Source organism: Triturus cristatus, chromosome 6 (genome assembly GCF_964204655.1).
Source record: "Triturus cristatus chromosome 6, aTriCri1.1, whole genome shotgun sequence".
Classification (NCBI taxonomy): domain Eukaryota; kingdom Metazoa; phylum Chordata; class Amphibia; order Caudata; family Salamandridae; genus Triturus; species Triturus cristatus.
In genome coordinates this window covers 986,812,455-986,833,590 of record NC_140589.1, presented here as the reverse complement: position 1 = coordinate 986,833,590, position 21,136 = coordinate 986,812,455, and the positions used below count along the sequence as shown (strand labels likewise).

The 21,136-nt window shown below is 52.4% G+C and overlaps 1 protein-coding gene across 1 annotated transcript in view; it reads right to left on the bottom strand.

Moving 5' to 3' along the window:
* Window positions 1-21,136, bottom strand: part of LOC146820900 (heme-binding protein 2-like) — a 31,618-nt gene that overhangs the window by 5,587 nt on the left and 4,895 nt on the right. The window contains exons 2-3 of the mRNA XM_085611773.1: window positions 17,773-17,902; window positions 16,801-16,975 (exon numbers count right to left, since the gene is read on the bottom strand). Of these exons, the coding sequence (XP_085467899.1) occupies window positions 16,801-16,975; window positions 17,773-17,902 (305 nt within the window). The remainder of the gene's footprint in view (window positions 1-16,800; window positions 16,976-17,772; window positions 17,903-21,136) is intronic.

Here is a 21,136-nt window from a genome sequence, read left to right as displayed (position 1 = left end):
CGTGTCAAGGATTTTATTACCCATGATATGGCTCTAAGCATTCATTTTCCATTAAGCATCGATGTCATGGTGTATAAACCAGATTTTAATACAAAAGGTAACTACGCAGTTCCTGAAGAATATTACTTTGAGTAGTCAAAATGGGTACGCACGGAAATGGGAGAAACTGGATTCAGAGGAATTTGTCACCAAATTAATGACAAGGTGTAAAAATATGTTTCTTGCCTGCCTCGATGAAATTTCTTCTCACTTAAAAATTATAGAGAGCTTCTTAGCTATTTCAAATCAAATTAAAGAAACGCTGTGGGTCAATGTAAAAAGGAACGATAACCATAGCGAAGGGTGGTTTGATTCTCAATGTACTAAGGCATATACTAAACTTAAATATGCACTAAAGGCCAGAGAGAAGGATCAGAACCTTATTAGGGAAGCCAGAAGAAATTATAAGAGGACACTACATTCTAGGAAGAAAAAGCTAAAAGAGGAAGCCTGGAACGTCCTACATGAGGCTTCGATTAACCGAGACTCTGCTGCATTTTGGAAGGCAGTGAATGCGCCATTTTTGGTGAGGAAAGACAAAGCCACCATAGAGAACGCCATATCAGAATCAGAGTGGGTATCACATTACTCAAAGCTTTACACTAAATCAACCGTTAGACGACCAGGGAACTGCAGAGTCTGAGGTCGACTGAGTCTTTCCCCACCTTCCAAAAACTTACATTGGAGTTTACTCTGACTGAGGTTATTGTGGCCATAACAGCTAGCCTGGGTGGTAAGGCCCCGGGGCCGGATGGCATCCTGTTCGACCTATTTAAAACTAATATGCACTGTGGGGTCCACTTTTAACGCAACTCTTCAATGCATGCTGTTCTAGGGGGTTTTTATCGTCTTGGTATGAATCTACAATCGTCCCCATTTTTAAAAAGGGTGACAGGGCGAATCCAGTATGCCATTGCCAAATTTCACTATTGGATTCTACAGTTAAGATAATAGGGCGAGTAATTTTAGATAGATTACAGACATGGGCAGACATGGGCAGGGGAACATTAAATTTTAAGTGACTTACCCACGCGCCCGGCAATACACTCATACTTCGGCCGCCCATCACACCCATGCCCGTATCGATACGATCTTTGTTCCTCCCACCGACTGTGTAGGCACCCAGGATGTCCGCATCCTCCCTAGGGGGATATCAGATCACTCCCCGGTCCTCCTGGGTCTGGGTCTCCCGCCTCGGGGGGCCCGCCAGGTGTGGCGCTTCAACGCCTGGTTCCTCCAGGATAAGACACTCCGCAAGGAGGTGGGGTCCGCTCTGGCGCACTATTTTGGAGACGACGGGTCGGTCCCCTCGGCTGGCACCCTTTGGGAGGCCTGTAAAGCCACCATCAGGGGGACCGCCAAAGCACAGGTGGCGGCACCGCCAGACGCAACTCCAGCGGCTCACTGCTTGTGAGGCCCGCACGCTACGACTGGAACAATCTCTTTCTGGGTCCGATGATCCGGCTGGAACCCGGCAGCTGCGCCTTCTGCGTGAGGAGATTCACCAACGCTCGCTTGATGCGGCTCGGCTCCTCTGGCAATCCTCGGTGGCACGGGTATATGGGTGGGGCGACAAGAATGATGCGCTCCTGCATTGGCTGGCTACCTATCCCAGGGCATCGCGCATCATCCCGGCGGTGACCGACTGACGGCCTGGTCCACTCCAATTCCGTGGCCATAGCGGATGCCTTCGCTCAGTATTACTCGCAGCTCTATCGGGCCCGAGCGGCGGACCTCTCCCTGGCTTCATTGCTTGCCACCGGTGGCCAGCGGCTTCCCAGTCTCCGGTCGGGTGATTGGGAGGGTCTGGAGGTCCCCATCTCTCCTGAGGAGATTGGCGATGCGATAGGGCGCACGTCCGCGGGGAAGACCCCGGGACCAGACGGCTTTCCCCAGGAGTTTTACGCCACCTATAAAGAACACCTGGTGCCGCGGTTGGGTGCTCTCTACGCGGAAGCGGTCGAGCAAGGCTCCTTCCCGCCGGAAGCCGACATTGCCACAATTGTGGTCCTGCCCAAGTCCACGCCGCCTCCTCGTGATAGGTCGGCCTACCGGCCGATCTCCCTTATTAGTACAGATATCAAACTTTACGCGGCGGTCCTGGCTCAAAGGCTCCGGCCCTTCTTGGCGGACTTGGTGCATTCGGACCAATGCGGCTTAATGCCGGACCGGGGCACTCGCCACTGCCTTCGTCGCCTTCACGTGGCCTTGGCTCACCGCCACCGCCTATCTCCATATCTCACTCTCCTGCTTGCCGATTTTGAGAAGGCCTTTGACTCGGTCGGGTGGGCCTACCTCTTTGAGGTCCTGACCCACATGGGTTTCGGCCCCAAGTTTGTTGGCATGGTGCGAGTCCTTTACGCGCGCCCCCGCGCCAGAGTGTTGGTCAACGGGGCACTGTCGAGACCATTTCGGATCGGACGGGGAACACGGCAGGGGTGCCCGCTGTCGCCCCTCCTCTTTGCTCTCGCAATGGAACCCCTTGCTGTCTTGATCCGAGCGGATCCTCTCCTTCGGGGCTGGGAGTGGCCGGGTCTACCATCGGACAGGATAGCCCTCTATGCGGACGACGTTCTGCTGTACCTTAGTGACCCGGCGTGTTCGGGCCCCCGTGCGCTCTATCTCCTAGGCCGCTCTGGCCGCGCGTCCGGCCTCTACTTAAACCCACGGAAGTCAGTTCTTGTGCCCCTACACCCCTCCCGGGAGTGTTTTGATTGGCAGGACACGATTCCCCTCCGTCGGTTGTCCTTCAAATATCTGGGCATTTGGGTCTCCCTTCTCCCGGAACTGAGCTGGGCTCTTAACGTGCCCCCCTGGTCAAGAAGGCCAAGGTCGATCTGGCCCGATGGCAATCGCTCCCGCTCAATCCGTTGGGGAGGGTAGCACTATACAAAATGATGATTCTCCCCGGTTTCTCTATGTACTGCAAAACACTCCTGTGTCCTTCCCACGGCCTTGGTTTCGCGAGCTGGATGGGTTGGCGACCAGGTTTCTTTGGGGTGGTGGGAGACCGCGGCTGGCCCTGTCGACATGTCGCCTGCCCACCTTTGATGGGGGGCTGGGCATGACCAATCTCTACCTCTATTACTTGGCCACCCGTCCTCTGGTCATCCACGACTGGTTTTGGGGGGATGGTCCGATCCGGCCTATAGGGTGGAATTAGAGGACCTGGGTTTCTCCTGCATTCAGGACCGCCTGTACGGTGCCCCCGTCCCCGCCTCTTGCCCAGACATCACTAAGGCGGTCTTCCTGGCTTGGCGGGCGGCGCTTTGCCACACCCGGTGAACCGGGAGACTGACTCGTGCCACTCCCCTTTGGCATGGGACGTGGATGCGGGACGATGCGGGCCTGGAGGGTTTCAGGTCCTGGGACCTGCTCGGCGTCTCCCAGCTGGGGGACGTCTGGCGGGGGGGACGCATGTGCTCATACTCGGAACTGCAGGCGCGCTTCTCCCGTCACTCCTCTCAATTTTACAGGTACCTCCAACTGCGGCACGCCATACGCCTCTACACCCCTCTGGACATTAGGCTGCCGGATCACAGCCCCCCGGAGGCTCAGGTCCTGATGGGTAACCTGGGGTGGGGGGGCATCTCCCGAATACATCGTTCCCTTATTAACAATACCCCCACGGTCCGGGAGGGCCTGAAGGCACGGTGGGAGCAATGGGTGGGTCCCCTGGACGAGGTTGACTGGCGGAACGCCCTTATGGCCCCCAGGCTGGTGACTGCCTCCGCCAAACTGAGGCTTATCCAAATTTATTACCTGCATACAGCCTACCTCACACCGGCTCGTCTACACCGGGCGGGCCTCTCCGCTGTGGCAGCTTGCCCCCGCTGCGGTTTTGACCCGGCTGATTTCATTCACATGGTGTGGTCTTGTCCGTACTTGGGGGATTACTGGGGGGGCATAGAGGCAGATCTTACGGAGGTCTTGGGATGGGTGGGGCCACATAACCCTCAGCACACCCTTCTGGGCATCACTGAGGGCCTGGACGGCACGCGCGCAGAGAAGTTATTCCTCATGACTGCATTCATGGTGGCGAAAAGGGATATAGCAGCGGCTTGGAAGCACCCACAGCCGCCTAGCTTGGCCAAATGGAGCACGGGAGTGGACTGGTGTGCGGCACAGGAGCGAACCCTTTATCAGGCGAGGGGCTGTCTTAAAAAATAGCGTAGGGTCTGGGGGAAATGGCTGGGCAATGTGTTCTGATTCTGTGATCGGGGGGGTGGCGGGGGGAGCTTCGGGTGGGGGCGGGCGGATGGTATGCTTTTATGTCATGTGCTTGTAACTTGGTGGTTCGTCAGGCTCAATGTTTTTTCTGTTTCACGCAAAACAATAAAAACTTGTTTATCAAAAAAAAAATTTTTAAGTGACTTACAATACGGCTTTCGCAAGGGCCTGGGCACAATTGATCAGGACCTAAACTTACATTTCCTATTAGATAAATATACTAAAGCGAAAAGGGAAAGGCTGTTTTTAACCTTTGTTGATTTAACGTCAGCATTTGACTGTGTTGTTCACGAAAAGCTTTTGACAATTTTAGTGGGGCTGGGGTAGACAATTCTATAATTTCCTTTCTAAGGCAGCTTTACTCAGGGGCAAGGGCGAGGGGCCATTTTGGACAGGGTGGCGATTGCACCAAGAATTTCAGAGTATCGAGAGGAGTGAGGCAAGGCTGTGTCCTTGCCCCATTCCTATTCACGCTATATATAAATGACCTAGAATCCATCTTGGTCAAGGAGTGCAGGGACTTACCATTCGTAGCAACTCGTCCTATCCCTGCACTCCTTTACGCAGCTGATGCTGTCCTGATGGCCCATACGCCCCTCGGTCTCCAAAGGGTAGTAAATTCCTTCACAAATTTTATGACTAATTTGGGTCTCACAATTAACTGTTCAAAAACGTTTTCAATGAACTGCGGGATCGGGTACAATAAAAAGATTTTTTTATTAATACTAAGGCATTAGAGAATACTAATACTTTTTCTTATTTAGGGATTTTATTTGACCAATCAGGTTCTTGGAGCCGGGCAATTAAAGCCAGAAGGCTGTTATTTAGCAAATCACTGATGACATTAACAAATTTTAGCAGAAAATTAGGCAGACGCTCTCCTGGGGAATTGCTACGCATCTACAGGGCAAAATGTGTCACGATTGCCACTTATGGAGCGGGTATCTGGGGACATGCCAATGTCAACTCACTCCAGAGAGCAGAAAATATTTCTCAGGTTTCTTTTGGCAGTACGTCAACATATATCTGTCATACAGAACTGGGTTTGCAATACTTCGAGGACATGATCAAGATACAGCCTGTCCTCCTGTGGCACAGGGTTTGGACCACTGATGAGTCAGCTTTTAACCACCACATTCTGAAGGATGCACTGGGAACTGATGGGGTCAAACACATAAGATGGCTAGAATACGTTAAAACATTTCTTCTTCAAATAGGCCACCCAGAATACTAGAACGACCCCTGTTCTCAGGAAGGACCTTAAAGGTAATTGTATGCTATTCCTAAGTGAAACCAGAACTATGACTGAAATGGACAAAACTACGGTCATAGCACACCACCTTACTCTGACTTCTGTAACTACACAACCATATATTATGTTAATTACTAGAGACTATGCCAGATTTCTGCTAACACGTTTTAGACTGAACATAAAACACAGATCTCGAAGTTTCCCTGAAGTAAACGATTGGTCGAGAACACTTTGTAACTGCCCAAGTGATGACGTGTCCGCTCAGTCGTCTATACATATAATGTTTTTTTGCACATTCTACTTGATACCTAGAAAAAGATGGATCATCCCTGTGTTAAAAAGATTGGGACGGAGACGATGTTGCCCTGCGTTTTTGGCGTTGCAATTTCTGGATAATGTATTCACTATTGCCTCTGTAATTGTCTTTTTAAAACATTTTTTCAAATCTCGTACATCAATTGTGATATGACTTTTATACGTTTTTAGCCTTTGTGTATAGCTTTTTTATGACTGGAATTTTTTTTTGTGTGCCCTATGAATTGTGCTTTTATGGTTATCTTTTTCATAGTAACCGAATAAAGTTCTTAGATTGATTGACTTGCAATGTAAATGCATCGCGTACTAACAACGTGGTCGTTGTAACGAACGCTTTGTAAAAGCACCCGATGTAATGCATCGCATTGGAATGTACCATATTCACACCCGCGACATTGGTCCAAGTTTCTGAAGTCTCTCCATTGACCCCATATTTGACCAAATTTCTAGGGACAACCCCTCGCCTTGTTCACTGTGCTTTTGGCCTGCAAACATCAGTGCACATCTGCCTTCCAAAGCAATATGGTTGGAGGCTCCCCAATCTGGGCTATATATTTTACTAATTAGGAGCACCTTGTTATATTGTTGAAACTACTGAGAATCCGAGTTCCTTATCCAGGATTCATATGTGAATAAATAATAAATGAATTAAATCGCAGAATAAATCTTACTTTTGAAATGGGTTCTTGATAACTACTGCTGTGAAAGTCAGGGCTACACTTTCCCACAAGAACCATTTTTGTATCAAATAAAGAACAGCATCATGTCAGTGTAGAGGGAGATGACATCCTCTAACTCTGGGCTTCACCGCAAACCCCAATCTCTGCATCTACTCGTATCCAACAGGCCAGGGGCTATAGCAGCAGGGTAAACAAATGGCGGGCAAGTGGGCATCCTTGTCTTGCCTCCCCCTTCGCAAAATACATTCCCACAACATAGTTTGTTTCTGGCTACCGAACTGGTGTACAAGAAGCAAATTCAAGTTTTGAACTCTCTCAAACCCCATCTCGCACAGAACCTCCAATAAATAGCTCCACTCGCCTGACTCAAAGGCCTGTTCAGCATCTAGACCAACAATACCACAGGTTCCCTCAGACCCTATCATTTTGTGAGACATCCAAAAAGCCACCATAACTTATGACAGGTGGATCGTATATGCATGAACTTGTTGGGAGCAATTCATTTGTATTTAAAAGGTTAACCAGCACTTGAGCCAGGACATTCACCTCAGTGTTTAATAGGGTAATAGGTTGCTGGGATGCCCACTGATCAGGAGGATTGCCTTTCCTATGAAAGAGTACAATAGTAGCTGTTCTAAGATTCAGGGGTAGCAGCAGCTGTAGCTGACACGGTTTGGGGGTTTGGGAGCAGGGGCGGGTGGGGGGGGGGGTTAGACGGGACGCTGGGTAAAACAAAAAAAGGAAAAAAAATGTACCTTCTCACCTCCATAGTCCCTCGCTTTTGCCAGAAGAGAAGGCACACCCAGGCTCCTCATAAGCAATCACAACACTGCAGTGCAGCGTTGTGATTGGTCTGAGCGCTGCGGTTCTGCGCTCAGCCAGGGAACGAGACCCTGGGCATGTTCTCCGAGCAGACTGTAATGCAGCCTGCATGGAGAACATGCAAAGTGCGCATGAATGTTTGGATTGCCTGAGAGAGCCGACCAAACATTCATGCGCACACACAGTGTGCTCACCACTACCACAGCTCCTGTAGTCAGAGCAGCCCTTCCCCCCTCCTGCAAAGCTGCCGCAGCAGGACAAAATAAGATAACAAGAGTTCTTATTTTATTTTTCCTTAATGTAACTGCTAAAAAGCAGTGGGGCGGCACTGACCTTCCACCCTGGCTTCATACAGCCTGTTACGCAACAGTTCACCCACTAGTCTTCCAGTAAACATGAAGAATTCGAGAGGGAAGCCATTAGGACCAGGGGTACTTCTCCTCTGGAGCTAACAAATTGCCTTTCAGATTCCTTCAGTACTGGTCACCTTATCTAATGCGATCGAGTAGTTCCGGCTAAGTGTAGGAGTTGGTACATCTCCCACAAGTTTCCTGCTACGCAAAACTGAATGACAGCATGAGCTGTAATGCAAAGATAAAACTTTTGGTTTTTTTTAAAGTTTCGGAGTGCTGACCGGAGATTGGGCAGGGAAGTCCCTGCTTATGGTCTCTTGTACAGTAAACAAATACAAATAAATTGCAACTGAACCTGAGGGTTGCAGTGCACATCCTGATGTTTTCATAAAAAAGCTATTTGTGGGGCGTGGCTTGGTGAGCCAAGATGGCGGACGCATCTCAAGCCGGCTCCTGCCCAACCGTAACGATTATCCGCCGATTTATCCTTGCCCCCGGAGCTGAGGCGCCCTGCAGGCGGGCAGAGACAGCGGAGGCGATTGAAGCGCTCCCGACGGCCTGGGTTTCAAGTGAGCCGCGGGGTGGCCGAGCGACGATTGCGGCCTAGTGTGGTGCCGGGAGCCGCGGCCTCGAGTGAGTGAGGAGGCCGGGCCGGACCTGCCCTGCCCGACAGCGGCTGCAGCGGGGCGCCGCCCTGCGAAGGTGGCGGCCAGACTGTGAGGTTGTGAGGCTGGCGGTGGAGTGACGACCTGTCCCCGACCGCGGAGATCCTGTGGAGGCAGCCTGGGGTGTCCCGGCCTGGAGGGGCCGGCGAGATAGAGAGGCGAGCTGCGCGTTCCAGCCCTGAGGTGAGGTGGCGCCCTGGTCCCCGGTGTGCTGTGACTGGTCTTCCCCTCCGCCCCCGGATGAGCCAGTGTTCCCTGGGGTTCGGCGGCCGGTTCGGGTCGCGGGGGGGGGGGGTGAGGTGCCTGGTCGGGAGCTGCGAGGACTGCTGAGCGGCCGCCTGGCCTGGCTGGAGAGGGGCTGCGGCCTGTTGGTTCCTGGTGGCGACGGGGCACGGCTGACCTGGCCGGCTGGGATGTAGTGGACGTCGTGTCTGCCCCGAGCCATAGTTGGAGAAGCAGCGTCGGGGGGGGGGGGGCCCCCTTTATCTGGCAGCGACTGGGCCTGGTCCGACGCGGGCTGGGTACCGGAGGACCGGCTGGGCCCCGGCCACGTGGTTTCCCCTGGAGGACTGGGGCGGAGGACAGGTGACAGGGGCATTATCCTGGAGGTGGCCACGTAGGGGGGAGAGAGGATCTGCAGTCGGACCCGGGGGACTTTGCGCGGAGGTGGCTTTGGAGCATTCATTTGCAACGATGACCAGAGACAAACCTGGTGGAGGGGCGGCGAAGCAGGGGCCTATCGATAAATTCACAGGTCCGGGCCTGGCGGGGCCAGGGGCCCCACGGGGGCGGTGCCGGATAATGCCGCCCTCCTAGCAGCCATAACGCAGTCCCGGGATATGCTGGATGCCAAGATTGGGGCAGTTGGCTTGGGCGTAATGCTGCTGCGTCAAGACCTGCGAAACACAGTGACTTGCATTACAGAGACTGATACCAGGGTGTCCAGCGTGGAGGATGAGGTTGCGACGCTGAGGAAGCAGGTAGCGACCCTACAATCAACCCAGCGGGGCTTGGTAGGCAGGGTCGAGGATGCAGAAGGGCGGGCCCGCAGGAATAACCTGCTCTTTGTGGGGTTTCCGGAGGGCTGCGAGGGGAACAACATGGAGCGCTTCCTCTCCCAGTGGCTGGAGAGCTGGCTCCCGGCTGAATCGCTGTCCCGCTGCTTTGTAGTGGAGCGGGCGCACCGGGCTCTGGTCCAGAGGCCGCCGGTGGGGGCCCGTCCCCGGCCGATTATCGCTAAACTCCTGAACTACCACGATAGGGATGTCAACCTCCGCCAGGCCAGAGAGAGGGAGCTGCTTCAGTTCGAAAATTCTCGCATACTTATATTCCCGGACTATACACGTATGGTCCAACAGCAGCGTCAGTCCTTTCTAGTGGCAGAGGCCAGGTTGCGAGAGCTCCACTTATCCTATGCTCTTCTCTATCCAGCGCGCTTGAGGGTCGTATATGAGTCCCGAACACTGTTCTTCGAATCGCCAGAGGAAGTCTTTAAATGGACAGATGTGACTGTAAAGCTGCGTCCTCATACACCCCCTGGTCGAGAATTGGACTCTTCCCAAAATGAGGTGGCAGGGACTATCGCTAAGAAGCAGCGGCGTTCAAGATCCCGCTGCCGGCATAAGTCAGGGGGAGCCCAGCGGGGGGCTGGCCCGGAGGCAGGTCATCCGCCGATTGGACATTGAGGGCCCGGAGGTTCCTTGGGTGCGAGTCTTCTTGGTCTTCGCGTCATGGACATGCCGCCGGCTACTTTACTCTCCTAGATGCAGGGGGCTGCCTTGGTCCGGGGGACAGAAGTGGGGGGCGACCACCGCCGTAGCTAGCTGCGGGCGGGGTCTTTGGGAATTGGTGGTGGAGGGCATGTTGGGGATCCATTGGTTGAGGACTACTGAGGTTCACGGTTTGGGCCTGGGGAAGTTTCTCACCGCGACAGGTACTTCCATGTTTGTGAGGTGTGAGGGGAGTGGGGTTGGGGGGGGATTGTTGGGGTTTTAGATTAGGGTTTGACCGCACCTTAGTACAGTACTGGGCATGGGCGGGGGCGGATGTCGGAGTCCCTGAGTGGCCACTATGTTTTGGATATGATTTCTATGGCGACAGGCTCCCCGGGGACTAGTGGGCGATTAGCTACAATTAAAGTGCTGAGCTGGAATGTTCGGGGTGCCCTTGATAATATCAAGAGAGGGGCGATCCTGCAGTATGCGAAGAGGGCATCGGCGGACGTGTTACTCCTACAGGAGACACACCTATTGGGGACGAGGGTGCTATGCCTACAACGCTACGGATACACGCAGGTGTTTCATGCGGGGTTTGTTCAGGGTTCCAGGGGTGTGGGTATCTTGGTTCACAAGCGGGTCTCTTTTGTGCATTCCCAGACATGGGCAGACACATATGGGAGGTATGTCTTTGTTTTGGGCCGGATTGGATTGGAGCGGGTGGTGTTCGGTAGTGTGTACGCCCCCCCCCCCCCTGTCCTGGTCATTTGCGGAGCAGCTCATGGCGCGCTGGGCGGACATCCCGGGGATCATAGGAGGGGACTGGAACGATGTGATGGATCTACATGGGGACCGGCTGTCAAGGGGGCGGGAGAGAGGGGGAGGGGGACAAATGAAACTTCATGCGATGGTGGGTGGCCTGGCGTGGGTGGATGCCTGGAGGCGGTGTCATGGTGCGGCCAAGGTTTACACGTATTTGTCGGCGGTGCATGGCTCCTTCTCCCGGCTAGACTACATATTCTTATCCGGGGCCGCGGTGTCCCGGTTGGATGCGGCAGAGATCCTACCGCGTGGGCTCTCAGATCACTCCCAGGTGTCTGCGGTTTTGCGGATGGGGGGGGGGTCGTTTCGTTGGCGACTTTCGGTGTGGCGCCTGCAACAGAACGACTATAGAGTGCATATGACTGAGGTGGTAGATCAGTATCTGTCACGGAATGTGGGTTCCGTGGCGGATAGGTTGTGGGAAGCGCTGAAGCCGACACTCCGTGGCGCGGATATCTCCTTCTGTGCGGCGGCCCGCCGTGAGCATCGAGCGGGGCTAGCCCGAGCGGAGGCTGAGGTTCTGGAGCTGGAGCATAGGGGCAGGGAGGAGGGACGTGTGGCACACTGTCGGCAGTTACTTTATGCGCAGCAGCTATATGGTTCCCTGCTGCTTGACGAGGCACGTCAGGTGTGGCTAGCCACTAGGAGTCGAGTGTACCAGTGGGGAGACAAGTCGGGTGCAATGCTGCACAGGTTGTGTCAGGGGATGTATCATGCTCAGGACCTCCCAGATAGTGGATCATGGGGGAGCACCCATAGTGGACCCGGGGGCGCTGGCTAATAGTTTTGCTACCCACTACGCGGGGCTATATAGCCCCTGTGAGAGCCTTACGGCAACGGCGGTGGAACGATACCCAAGTGATCACCCGGTCACGGTGTTGTCCGACACGGCACGGACAGCATTGGAGCGTCCGCTAACGGCGGAGAAATTGGGGGAGGCTCTGGGTGGCCTGAACCCGGGCAAGGCTCCGGGCCCGAACGGGTTCCCGAGCGAGTTTAAGAAGTACTTTCTACCATTAGGCCCACATTATACGGCAGTAGTGGAGGAGGCCCGAGAGTGTGGGTTGTTGCCCCGGGACTGGAGGCATGCTGAGATTGTAGTGTTCCACAAACCAGGTAGGCCCCTGGAGGAGCACGCCTCGTATCGTCCGATCTCCCTCCTCAATGTGGAGGCTAAAATTCTGGCAAAGGCTTTGGCCATCGCCTCCTGCCATATATTGCCTCGCTGGTCCATCTGGACCAGGCGGTTCATGCCCTCCTGTGCCACGCGACATAACATCCGGCGGGCCCATGTGGCGATTGCTGAAGTGCAGCGGCTAGGGGTCCTGGCAGCCCTATTGTTGGCAGATATGGACAGGGCGTTTGATTCCCTTAGTTGGCGCTATTTGTTCCTGCTGCTGCAGCGCTTGAATTTCGGGCCGCGGTTCCTGTCCTATGTGCGGCTGCTCTATACGGAGATTACGGCCTCGGTTAGGGTGGCGGGGCGTCCTCGCTGCCGTTCCCCATATGGCGTGGAACGCGCCAGGGGTGTCCCCTGTCCCCGTACCTGTTTGCCCTGGCCATGGAGCCGTTGGCGGTATGGGTGCGAATGGACGCGCTGATCTCCGAATTCGAGTGGGAAACTGGCCTGGCCGATCGAATAGCCCTTTACGCGGATGATGTCCTCTTTTTTGACGAACCTTGATCGTACGGGGCCCCGGCTGCTCCGGATCATGCAAATATTCGGTGAGACGTCGGGTCTCTTTATGAATCCCCGGAAGTCCACGCTGTGGGTACTTGGGAGTCCGACTCCGGTGCAAGAGTGGGCGTCCTAGGTGCGGATCGCGGAGGGGGGCTTTAGTATCTGGGGGTATTTTTATCACCTACCCCGGCGATCTCTTGGGGGCGAAATGTGGTGCCCGTGTGGTAACAGGTTTGTCGGGACATCAAATTGTGGACTCGCATACCACTCACTATCTTTGGCCGGTCTGCAATTTTTAAGATGGTGGCTCTTCCCCGCCTTCTGTATCAGCTGCAGAATCACCCCTATATGATCCTGCCGGAGTGGTTTCGTCGGGTGAACTTGACTGGGTCAGATTTGTGGGAAAGCGGGGTGGTGCGAGTAGCCCTGCGGACGTGCTTCCTTTCAACATATACTGGGGGTCTGGCAACGTCGGATCTGCTCTCATATTATCATGCCTCCCACCTGCTGGTGCTGAACGAGTGGTGATATGGGAGGGGGGGGACCCGGCGTATGCGGTGGAGCAGCGGCTCATGGCCCCACACACACTTCACACCTTGCTCTATTCCGCTGTCCATCGGGCGCGGTTGCCACCGGTGACGCAAGTGGTTTTCCAACTGTGGCGTCAGGCACTGACGCGCATTGGGTGGTGGGGCGTGCTCACGCGGGAGACTCCACTGTGGCACAATGGGCGACTACCGCAGTTGGCAGCCCTGTCAGGGTTTGAGGGGTGGGATCGGATTGGAATCTCCACCATAGGTGATGTGGTGCGTGGGTGTGTTCTGAAGTCCTTCCAGGACCTTCAACAGGAGTTCAGCATGCCCCGGATGCAGTTCTATAGATATCTACAATTTCGCCACGCACTCTCCCCCAGCCTGCTGGGGTTAGACTCCATAGCTGACTTCAGCCCAGTGGAAGCGAAGATTTTTATGGGAGACTTACATGACAAGAAAATCTCCAAGATATATCGATCGCTTGTTATCCACAGCGCCCAGTCGCTCCAGCAGCTCAAAGGGAAATGGGAGGACGATGTTGGGCCCTTCGATGAGACGGATTGGACAGATGCACTGGCCTCGCCACGGGGAGCAGCCATAGCTATCCGACTCCCGTCTTATACAAAATAAGTATCTGCATAGGGCTTACTTTACCCGGCAGAGGCTGTGGCGGGCGAGATTGATCACCTCTCCGGAGTGTCTCCGCTGTAGTCGGGAGGAGGGTTCCTTCTTTCACACCGTGTGGCTTTGTGGGTCATTGTCTCAGTTTTGGAGAGGGGTGTTAGCTTGTCTATCCGAGGTGTTGGGTTGGGATCTTCCCGCGGACCCCAAGCTGACACTCCTGCACATCATGGAGGATATTGGTGGTAACATATACAAGCGGCATCTATTGTTGCTGGGTCTCACACTGGCCAAGAGGGATATCGCCAGGGCATGGAAAGCGCCGACTGCCCCCTCGCTGAATGTGTGGAAGAGGGGCTTGGACTTCAATATGGGCCTGGAGCTCCCTATCTTTGCAGCTAGGGGGTGCCCCCGTAAACACTACAAGATATGGAAGAGGTGGGCAGACTATAGGGGTCTCCCCCTGGTGCCAGTTCCAGAGGAGCGGGAGGAGGGGCACATCTAGTTTCCCCCGGAAGGGGGGGGGGGGTACACACAGGGATTGGGAATGGATTGGTCCGGCTTATGCTCAATACATGCGGTCGTTGGTTGGGTACAATATGGTGCAGTCGGGGGGAGGGAGTTGGGAGGCTGGGGGAGGGGAGTTGGGGAAGTTGGCTTTCATCTGAAATGCATTTCAAGTATCCTATTATGATAAAACTGTCAATGTCATGATCAGTGTGTTGCTGGGGCCGATACCTCTGGGTTACAGGGGCCGGCAATATATGTGTTTGTTGACGAATAAAAACAATTTTCAACAAAAAAAAAGCTATTTGTTTATAAAGCGATGTCCAGACTAATTACTGCACACTAGGGAACTTTGCTACTGTATAGCATTTGAGGTATCATATTTAAATGTTAGCTTGATGAACTACTAGAAATATAAAAACCTTCATCTCCGCCACCAAATTATTGCGATTTGCAGGGAAAAGTGAACACAAATCAAGACTCATAAAAAAAGTCTAAACTTCTTTCTTTTCTTTTCCCTACAAAAGCACAGTCAAAATGTGGAGAATGCGCGTGCTGTAAATTGGCAGCGATTGGGTTAGCATTAGCGGAAGTCATCTTGTATTTAGAGGCTATCTTGTCCATTTTGTGAAATCCATTTTGTATTTCTGGCAGCCATTTTGTTTGCCATGTGCTGCCACATGCTCACCATGTTTTCAGTCCTCCCTCAGTGTTGACTGCTCTTGTAATCGGTCTAGAAACGAACTATATTTAGCATCTTCCACCTTCGCACATGCCCAGTTGAGTTTGCAGCTGTCCTTGCAGCTGTTAGTATGTAACTGTCAGGATGTGTTTACTAGCATTGGCAAACTGTTAACTCCTCCTACTTGTCGACTGTGCATTTCTATATGACCTTATATGTACATAAAACCTTCTTCTGTACTTGTACCGCCTTCTTTTGAGCCCCTGTGTGGGTATAAAAGGACCATGCTCCTTCTGTTCGGTGTGCTGCTTCATGCATTACCGAAGGGTGCTGTGTGAATGTAGTTCCACCTCATAAGGTTTATTAAACTTTGTATTTTCTATTCCAGTTTCTGTGCCAACTTCTTCCTATTGGTCTGAGGACTCTGTGCAGAGAAGGGCGAACCCCTTGCACTGGTAGGCCTTGCTCAGGCGTTACTCCGACACGCGGAGCAGAAAATCGCTTTTTTCAAAGTGCTATGGCAGAGGGAAAATAAAAAGGTATGCGTGCTGGAAAGGTACAAAAGGTACCAAGGCCTGGAATATTTTTTTTTCTTTGTTATTTCTGTGGTTTTCATTAACATCTGGGTTAGAACACTTTACCCATCTTCACCATGAAGTTGCAGGATAAGTTTGATCTGTGTAGGAATTTCAGCTGCACTAAACGAAACCGTGCTCTGATTGCCACCCCTCTGGGAGAGGCTAAAGCCTCCGGCCAATCCTTTTCCGTAAGATCATCTAGATCTGGGTTATCAGCCTTTATTAAAATGAGTTGCATAGATATTGCATGGTTTTTCCCCCCATCTTGCACAGTAAACCACCACCACACTCGCTCTACACACTTGTACACATCATAATGGCATCATGCTTTTTTTAAATGTAATGCACATACCGATCCTAGAGTAAGTTCTTCCTGAAGTGTCAGGGAAGTGATCTTCATATGCCACAAAAGACCCATGGCCCCCTTTTGCAGAAGGTAAATGAAGATCTATGCAGTGCATGTCCCATGGATGGATCAATGTGTTGCGTGGTAAACTCAGTTGTTCATGGGAAACAACCGTTACAAAGCATTTGTTACAATGCATGCCATTACCCTGCATGTCGTTAGTACATGAAAGGCTTGTTGCAAGGGGTAGAAGGTGTTGGATTTAACTCCAACACCTTCCCTACTGTTGCACACACTGAAGTTGGAATAATAAATCATACTATTCCAACTTCCAGCGCACCTTGACAGCAAGTCGGGGTAAAGGTATGCATTGTAACGGCATGCAGGGTAATGGCATGCGTTGTAACGTCATACAACCGCTGATCATACTTCGGAGGTTGATAACAAGCATTCTACACGGGCAGGACAAAATCCTGCATATATTAACGTCAAAAAGCAACTCAGTCTCTGGCACGCTATAGAAACAGTACATATTAATATCGGATATCACCTCTGGGTTCTTGCCATTCCCTTTCTTCTTCCATTTCATGAAACCTTGCCAGTCTGCTCCCTGTAGAAGTGGTATTATAGACTGATCTTCACTTGTTCTTCAGTCAGCCTCCTAACGCTGGCAAAAATATGGTTTGGTAACACAGTGGTCTCACCACTGTTGAACCAAGGTATATACTTTGGCATGTTCTACCAGTAATTTGAGCTCACCTCCAATCACTTGCATTGTCACCAAATTCATAACATCCATTTTTTAATGTTTTTTCCTTAATCTGCCTTCCGTCCAATTCCCAGAAAAAGCCCCCCTTTTACATTTGTTTACTGAACTTTCAAATGCTGTAGTCTTCAGAGCGGAGCTTATACAAAGGCAAGATGGACTATTAGTAGAAAACAAAATCATCTACACTTACTTGACATAAACAGTTTGCGCTGGGGTTGAGGAAAGATACACTTCAGGGTTGGTTGGTGTAGGTGGATCGTCCACGGCAAATGGTACAAAGAATGACATTGTAATGTCTGAAACATTTTTTACCTCCACAGGATTCACACGTGAAAGGACAGGGACAGTCATTGGAATTTTGATACCTTGAAAATGTACAAGAAAAAAAATATCTTAGCCAGCAGATTAATTTACCTACCCTGTTTACTAAACTGTGAAACAATGCATTTAAACACCGCAAAATCATATTTTTTTACTTCCTCTGCCTTACCCCTGATTGCCCTCTTTGACTGCCACCTTCTGGCTAAAATAGTAACAGGGCAAGACCGAAATGGGATGGTCATTAAGACTTCCATGGTGTACACAAGAAACAGTAGCTTCCCCAGTTTCTCTAGTACTGTCTGCACCGCCTCCTCACCTACTATTCACACTCCTATGAAGTTCAGAGTCAGTCAGATGCGTCCCCTACCCCGCACTATGGAAAATAAACATGGGTGCCCCACATGCAGTGCTTAATTTGTAAAATATTAAGAGCTATGGCTCTGACCGGGAGGCCACTGCAGCTTGCACCATCCATCGCCTTTGTCATCCCTGCCAAAACAACTACTAACCATCTCTCTTGCATATAAATGTGACAGTTCAGATTATTCCAGGTCCCCAAAGCTAAGGGAATAGCTAGGGAGGCAGGTACTAGCCAGTGCTTAATTTGAGCCGGTGCTTTCCCGTGCACAGCACCGGCACTTAATTGGTTTCCGGTGCTCGGCACCAGCACCTAATTCTCAACACCATACGTAGAACAGTCAATCACATGATAGTGTGATGGGTGGTGCAAGCTGCAGTGGCCTCCTGGTCAGAGCCCTGGCACTTAATATTTTACAAATTAAGCGCTGCCTCATTAGACATATACATCCTATTTCCCCACATATGTAAGAATGTTTGTTACCTGCTGTATTTTTGCCATCAATGTAATGAAAAAGACGCCAAAATCCTTCCACGATCGCATGGCTATAGGACTTTCCTTCAACCAAGGTAGAAACCCAGCGGCTGGATTCATAATTACGTTCTTCAAAGGTCTGAAAATAAACAATAGTTCTTCAAAGGTTTGAAAACTAACAGTTAAAAATGGCACATACTGACAGCAAAATGGGAACGTTTGCTTTCCCCCGCCCTACAAGCCTCATATTCAAAGTAATATTAGTTCAGAGCTGGCCTGAGATCCTATACCTTGACACCAAAGGGCCGGGACGATCCGGTTCTATACACACTTTGTTCTATGCCTGGTGGCCTGTTGAAGAGATCCCCAGGGTTGATGCCACCCACTCTGTAGCCCAGGCAAGATCGTGCAGACCACTCTCAACCCACCCCTTGGGGGTCCGATTAGGCGTGGGGAGAATTGCAGCAGCCGCATCCATGACTCCTACCCCACTTGTGTTGCTCAAGTGGGGGTGGGGGCGGAGGGGAGTGTTAACATAAATTTTTAAAAATCATTATCCTACCTGCTGAGGTCCTGAGCACGTCTGCGCCGCATCTGGTCCGTTCGTTGGCGCCTACAGCGGTACAACCCCTCTCTGGCTCTCAGCCAATCCTGGATTGGCTTAGGGCACGGTTACTGCTCGCCCGCCTGCCCATTAGGAGACCGATGTTTGAGCCTTTGCTCAACCCTCGGTCTCCTAATGGGCATGCGCCAGCCAGAGCAGACACTAGTGCGCATGACTGGGCACGGAACGAAAATTCGCTCACCTTCCCCAATCATGCGCACTTGTGCTGCTGCCTGTTGCCCCTGCCTGGTCCGTCTGACAATCATGTCAGTCGACATGACGCCGGACCTCCCACGTCATGCTGACTGACATGATTGTCAGTTCTCCCTCTGCTTCTTTGAACTTAAGTAACTGATTCAGTTTACTGAAGTTCAAAGACGCCAACGCTGCTTGGGCGACGCTGCGGGTGGGGGAGCTACGCCCCAACGCCCTAATGGACGCACCGCTACTGCAGTTTGCGAGAGGAGCACCTGTGATCTGCAGTATGGAGACTTTGTCACTGTATAGGTTGCAGGAAGATATGGAGAAAAGGGAGGTGGCCTAGGCCAGAATCGACCATCATGACGCTACCCTCGCACTACCTGGCAATATGCGGCTTCAGGTCACGCCCCTGAGAGTGTAATGCAAGGCCCCCGGCCAGCCGCTTCACCACAGCACCCCCCGCAGTGCCGCTCTGGTGCTGGGTGGGGGGGACCTAGGCCCGATCGAACTCCGGGCCCTCTCCCAGTAGACACACTTGCCGCTTCAGATCTCCTGCGCCCAGCTCACCTCATCTGCAACTGCTCTCAGACCCTGCAGGCTGTCTGGTGTTCACGGTGTCCTTCTCTGAACTCTCAGGCTCTTCAGGTGGGTGGAGGCCTGGTCCCCTTGCAGGTCCTCGGCCGCTGCCTCAGGTCTAGTTATGCAAGTCGCTGAGTAAGGCCGCCTCTTACATCAGGTCTGGGCTGGTTAGGCCGCAGGGTTTCTGCACCAGTCCGCTGATGGCGCCTATGTCCACAGCCCCTGGTCTTTCCCAGGGGCTCACTCTGCCCATAGCGCCATCCCAGCTCGCCACAGGCCAATTGGTCCATCCTTCACTCCTTGTTTACAAGCTGCTCTCTCTGGCTGTATCCCTCAGTAGCTCCGGGCCATCCGGGCTGCAGTCGCCTCGTAGCCAACACCGTTCATGGTGCCTGTATCCTTGCCCCAGTATCGCTGCAGCCACACTGGCCAGGTCACGTGCTCCGATCCTCGGTAGGCCGTGCCTCATGTATTGGAGGCGCCAGGGCTTTCTCCGAACATTAGACGGCGCTGACTGCACAAATTGAATGGGGCTTACAAATGATGGCCAGGATAATTGAGGGATAAGACACGGAGCGATCTTAAAGTGTGCCCGCCATCTTAGGCGGTTAGCTACGCCCCCAATGACGAGGCTTCTCACCATGCCTGCGCGGGCCGTATCGCTCAGCAGCACCGTGTCAATTTCTCTGGCTGCCTGAGGCACCAGCCATGGGTTATGGGAGTGGGCCCCACCACCTTCCCCTCTCATAAATGTCAGCACGGGCTGACGCTTGGACCCTCTTCCAGCTTGCTCACGTCACGACCCTCTCAAGCCACTTTCATGATACCCGAGTGGCCCCTGGAACTCACCCAAGCACCACTGCTTCCTGAACAGACGCGGCAGAGCATGCGAGGATCGTGGCCACTACCCAGCCCACTGCACACCTCAGTGCATGACGGAGTTGGAAAAGTTCAGAAAATTGGGAATGGTGGAGATTAAAGTCTGCCTGGAGTTCCTGGAAGGACCGCATGTGGTAGCCGAGCCATACATTCATCAACCTGGAGATGCCAATGAGTTCCCAACTACTGAACCCTCCAGCCATTCTTCCTGTCCCTACTAACTACCTCTCCATTTGGAGGGGTTTGCAGGGTAATCCCCGTGTCCGACCCAATCTAGTGGAACACCGACCTCCACCGGCCTCCACACCTGAAAGACCTCCCTGGAAAGCTCCAGCAAAGAGTGCGAAATTGGTGCACCATTGAGCATATTCATAATGTCTATACCCCCCAGGAAAGCCAACTCAGTACGAAAAGCAGGATCCACAAAGCCAGCCCCCTTATATCCAATTGTTCAGCACCACAAGTTGCAAGGCCCAGTAGTATAGCCATTTGTCTTCAGCTGCCATGCCCCGTCAAAGGTGGATTGGATGCACTACCCATATGCAATATGCAGTACCTGGTTAGTCTATAGGTAAGACCGCATTTTGGCTTGCACCTCCGTAAACCACCACATGGGGATCACGCATGGAACGTTTTGCAACACATACAGGATGTGAGGCAGCGGCATAATTTTTAAAAGTGCTACACTGCCCATGATATTGAGAGAGAGCAGTGCCCATCTCTCAAGAGCCTTCCACATTTTGACAACCAGTGGGACAAGATTCAGGTTCCATATGATTAGAGGCAGCACAGAAATATATATGCCCAAGTACTGGAAGCTTTTCTTGCAGAACGGTATCTGCGTCTGCCAGTTTGTTGCATCTGCATCTCCAGTTAGGCGCATCAGGAGGGAATTGGGCCAGTTTAGTCGTAGGCCGAAAGCTTGCCCATATAGCTCCTGCATCTTGAGAAGTTGTGGCCCTGTGTTCTCCTGACAAGCCATAAAAGGCAGGACATCATCTGCGTAGAAAGTTATGAGACCGTCCATGTCCTCCCCCATCGGAACCCCTACACCTGTGTGTCACATCTAACCCACGTAGCTAAATGATTCATGGCCAGGGCGAACAGAAA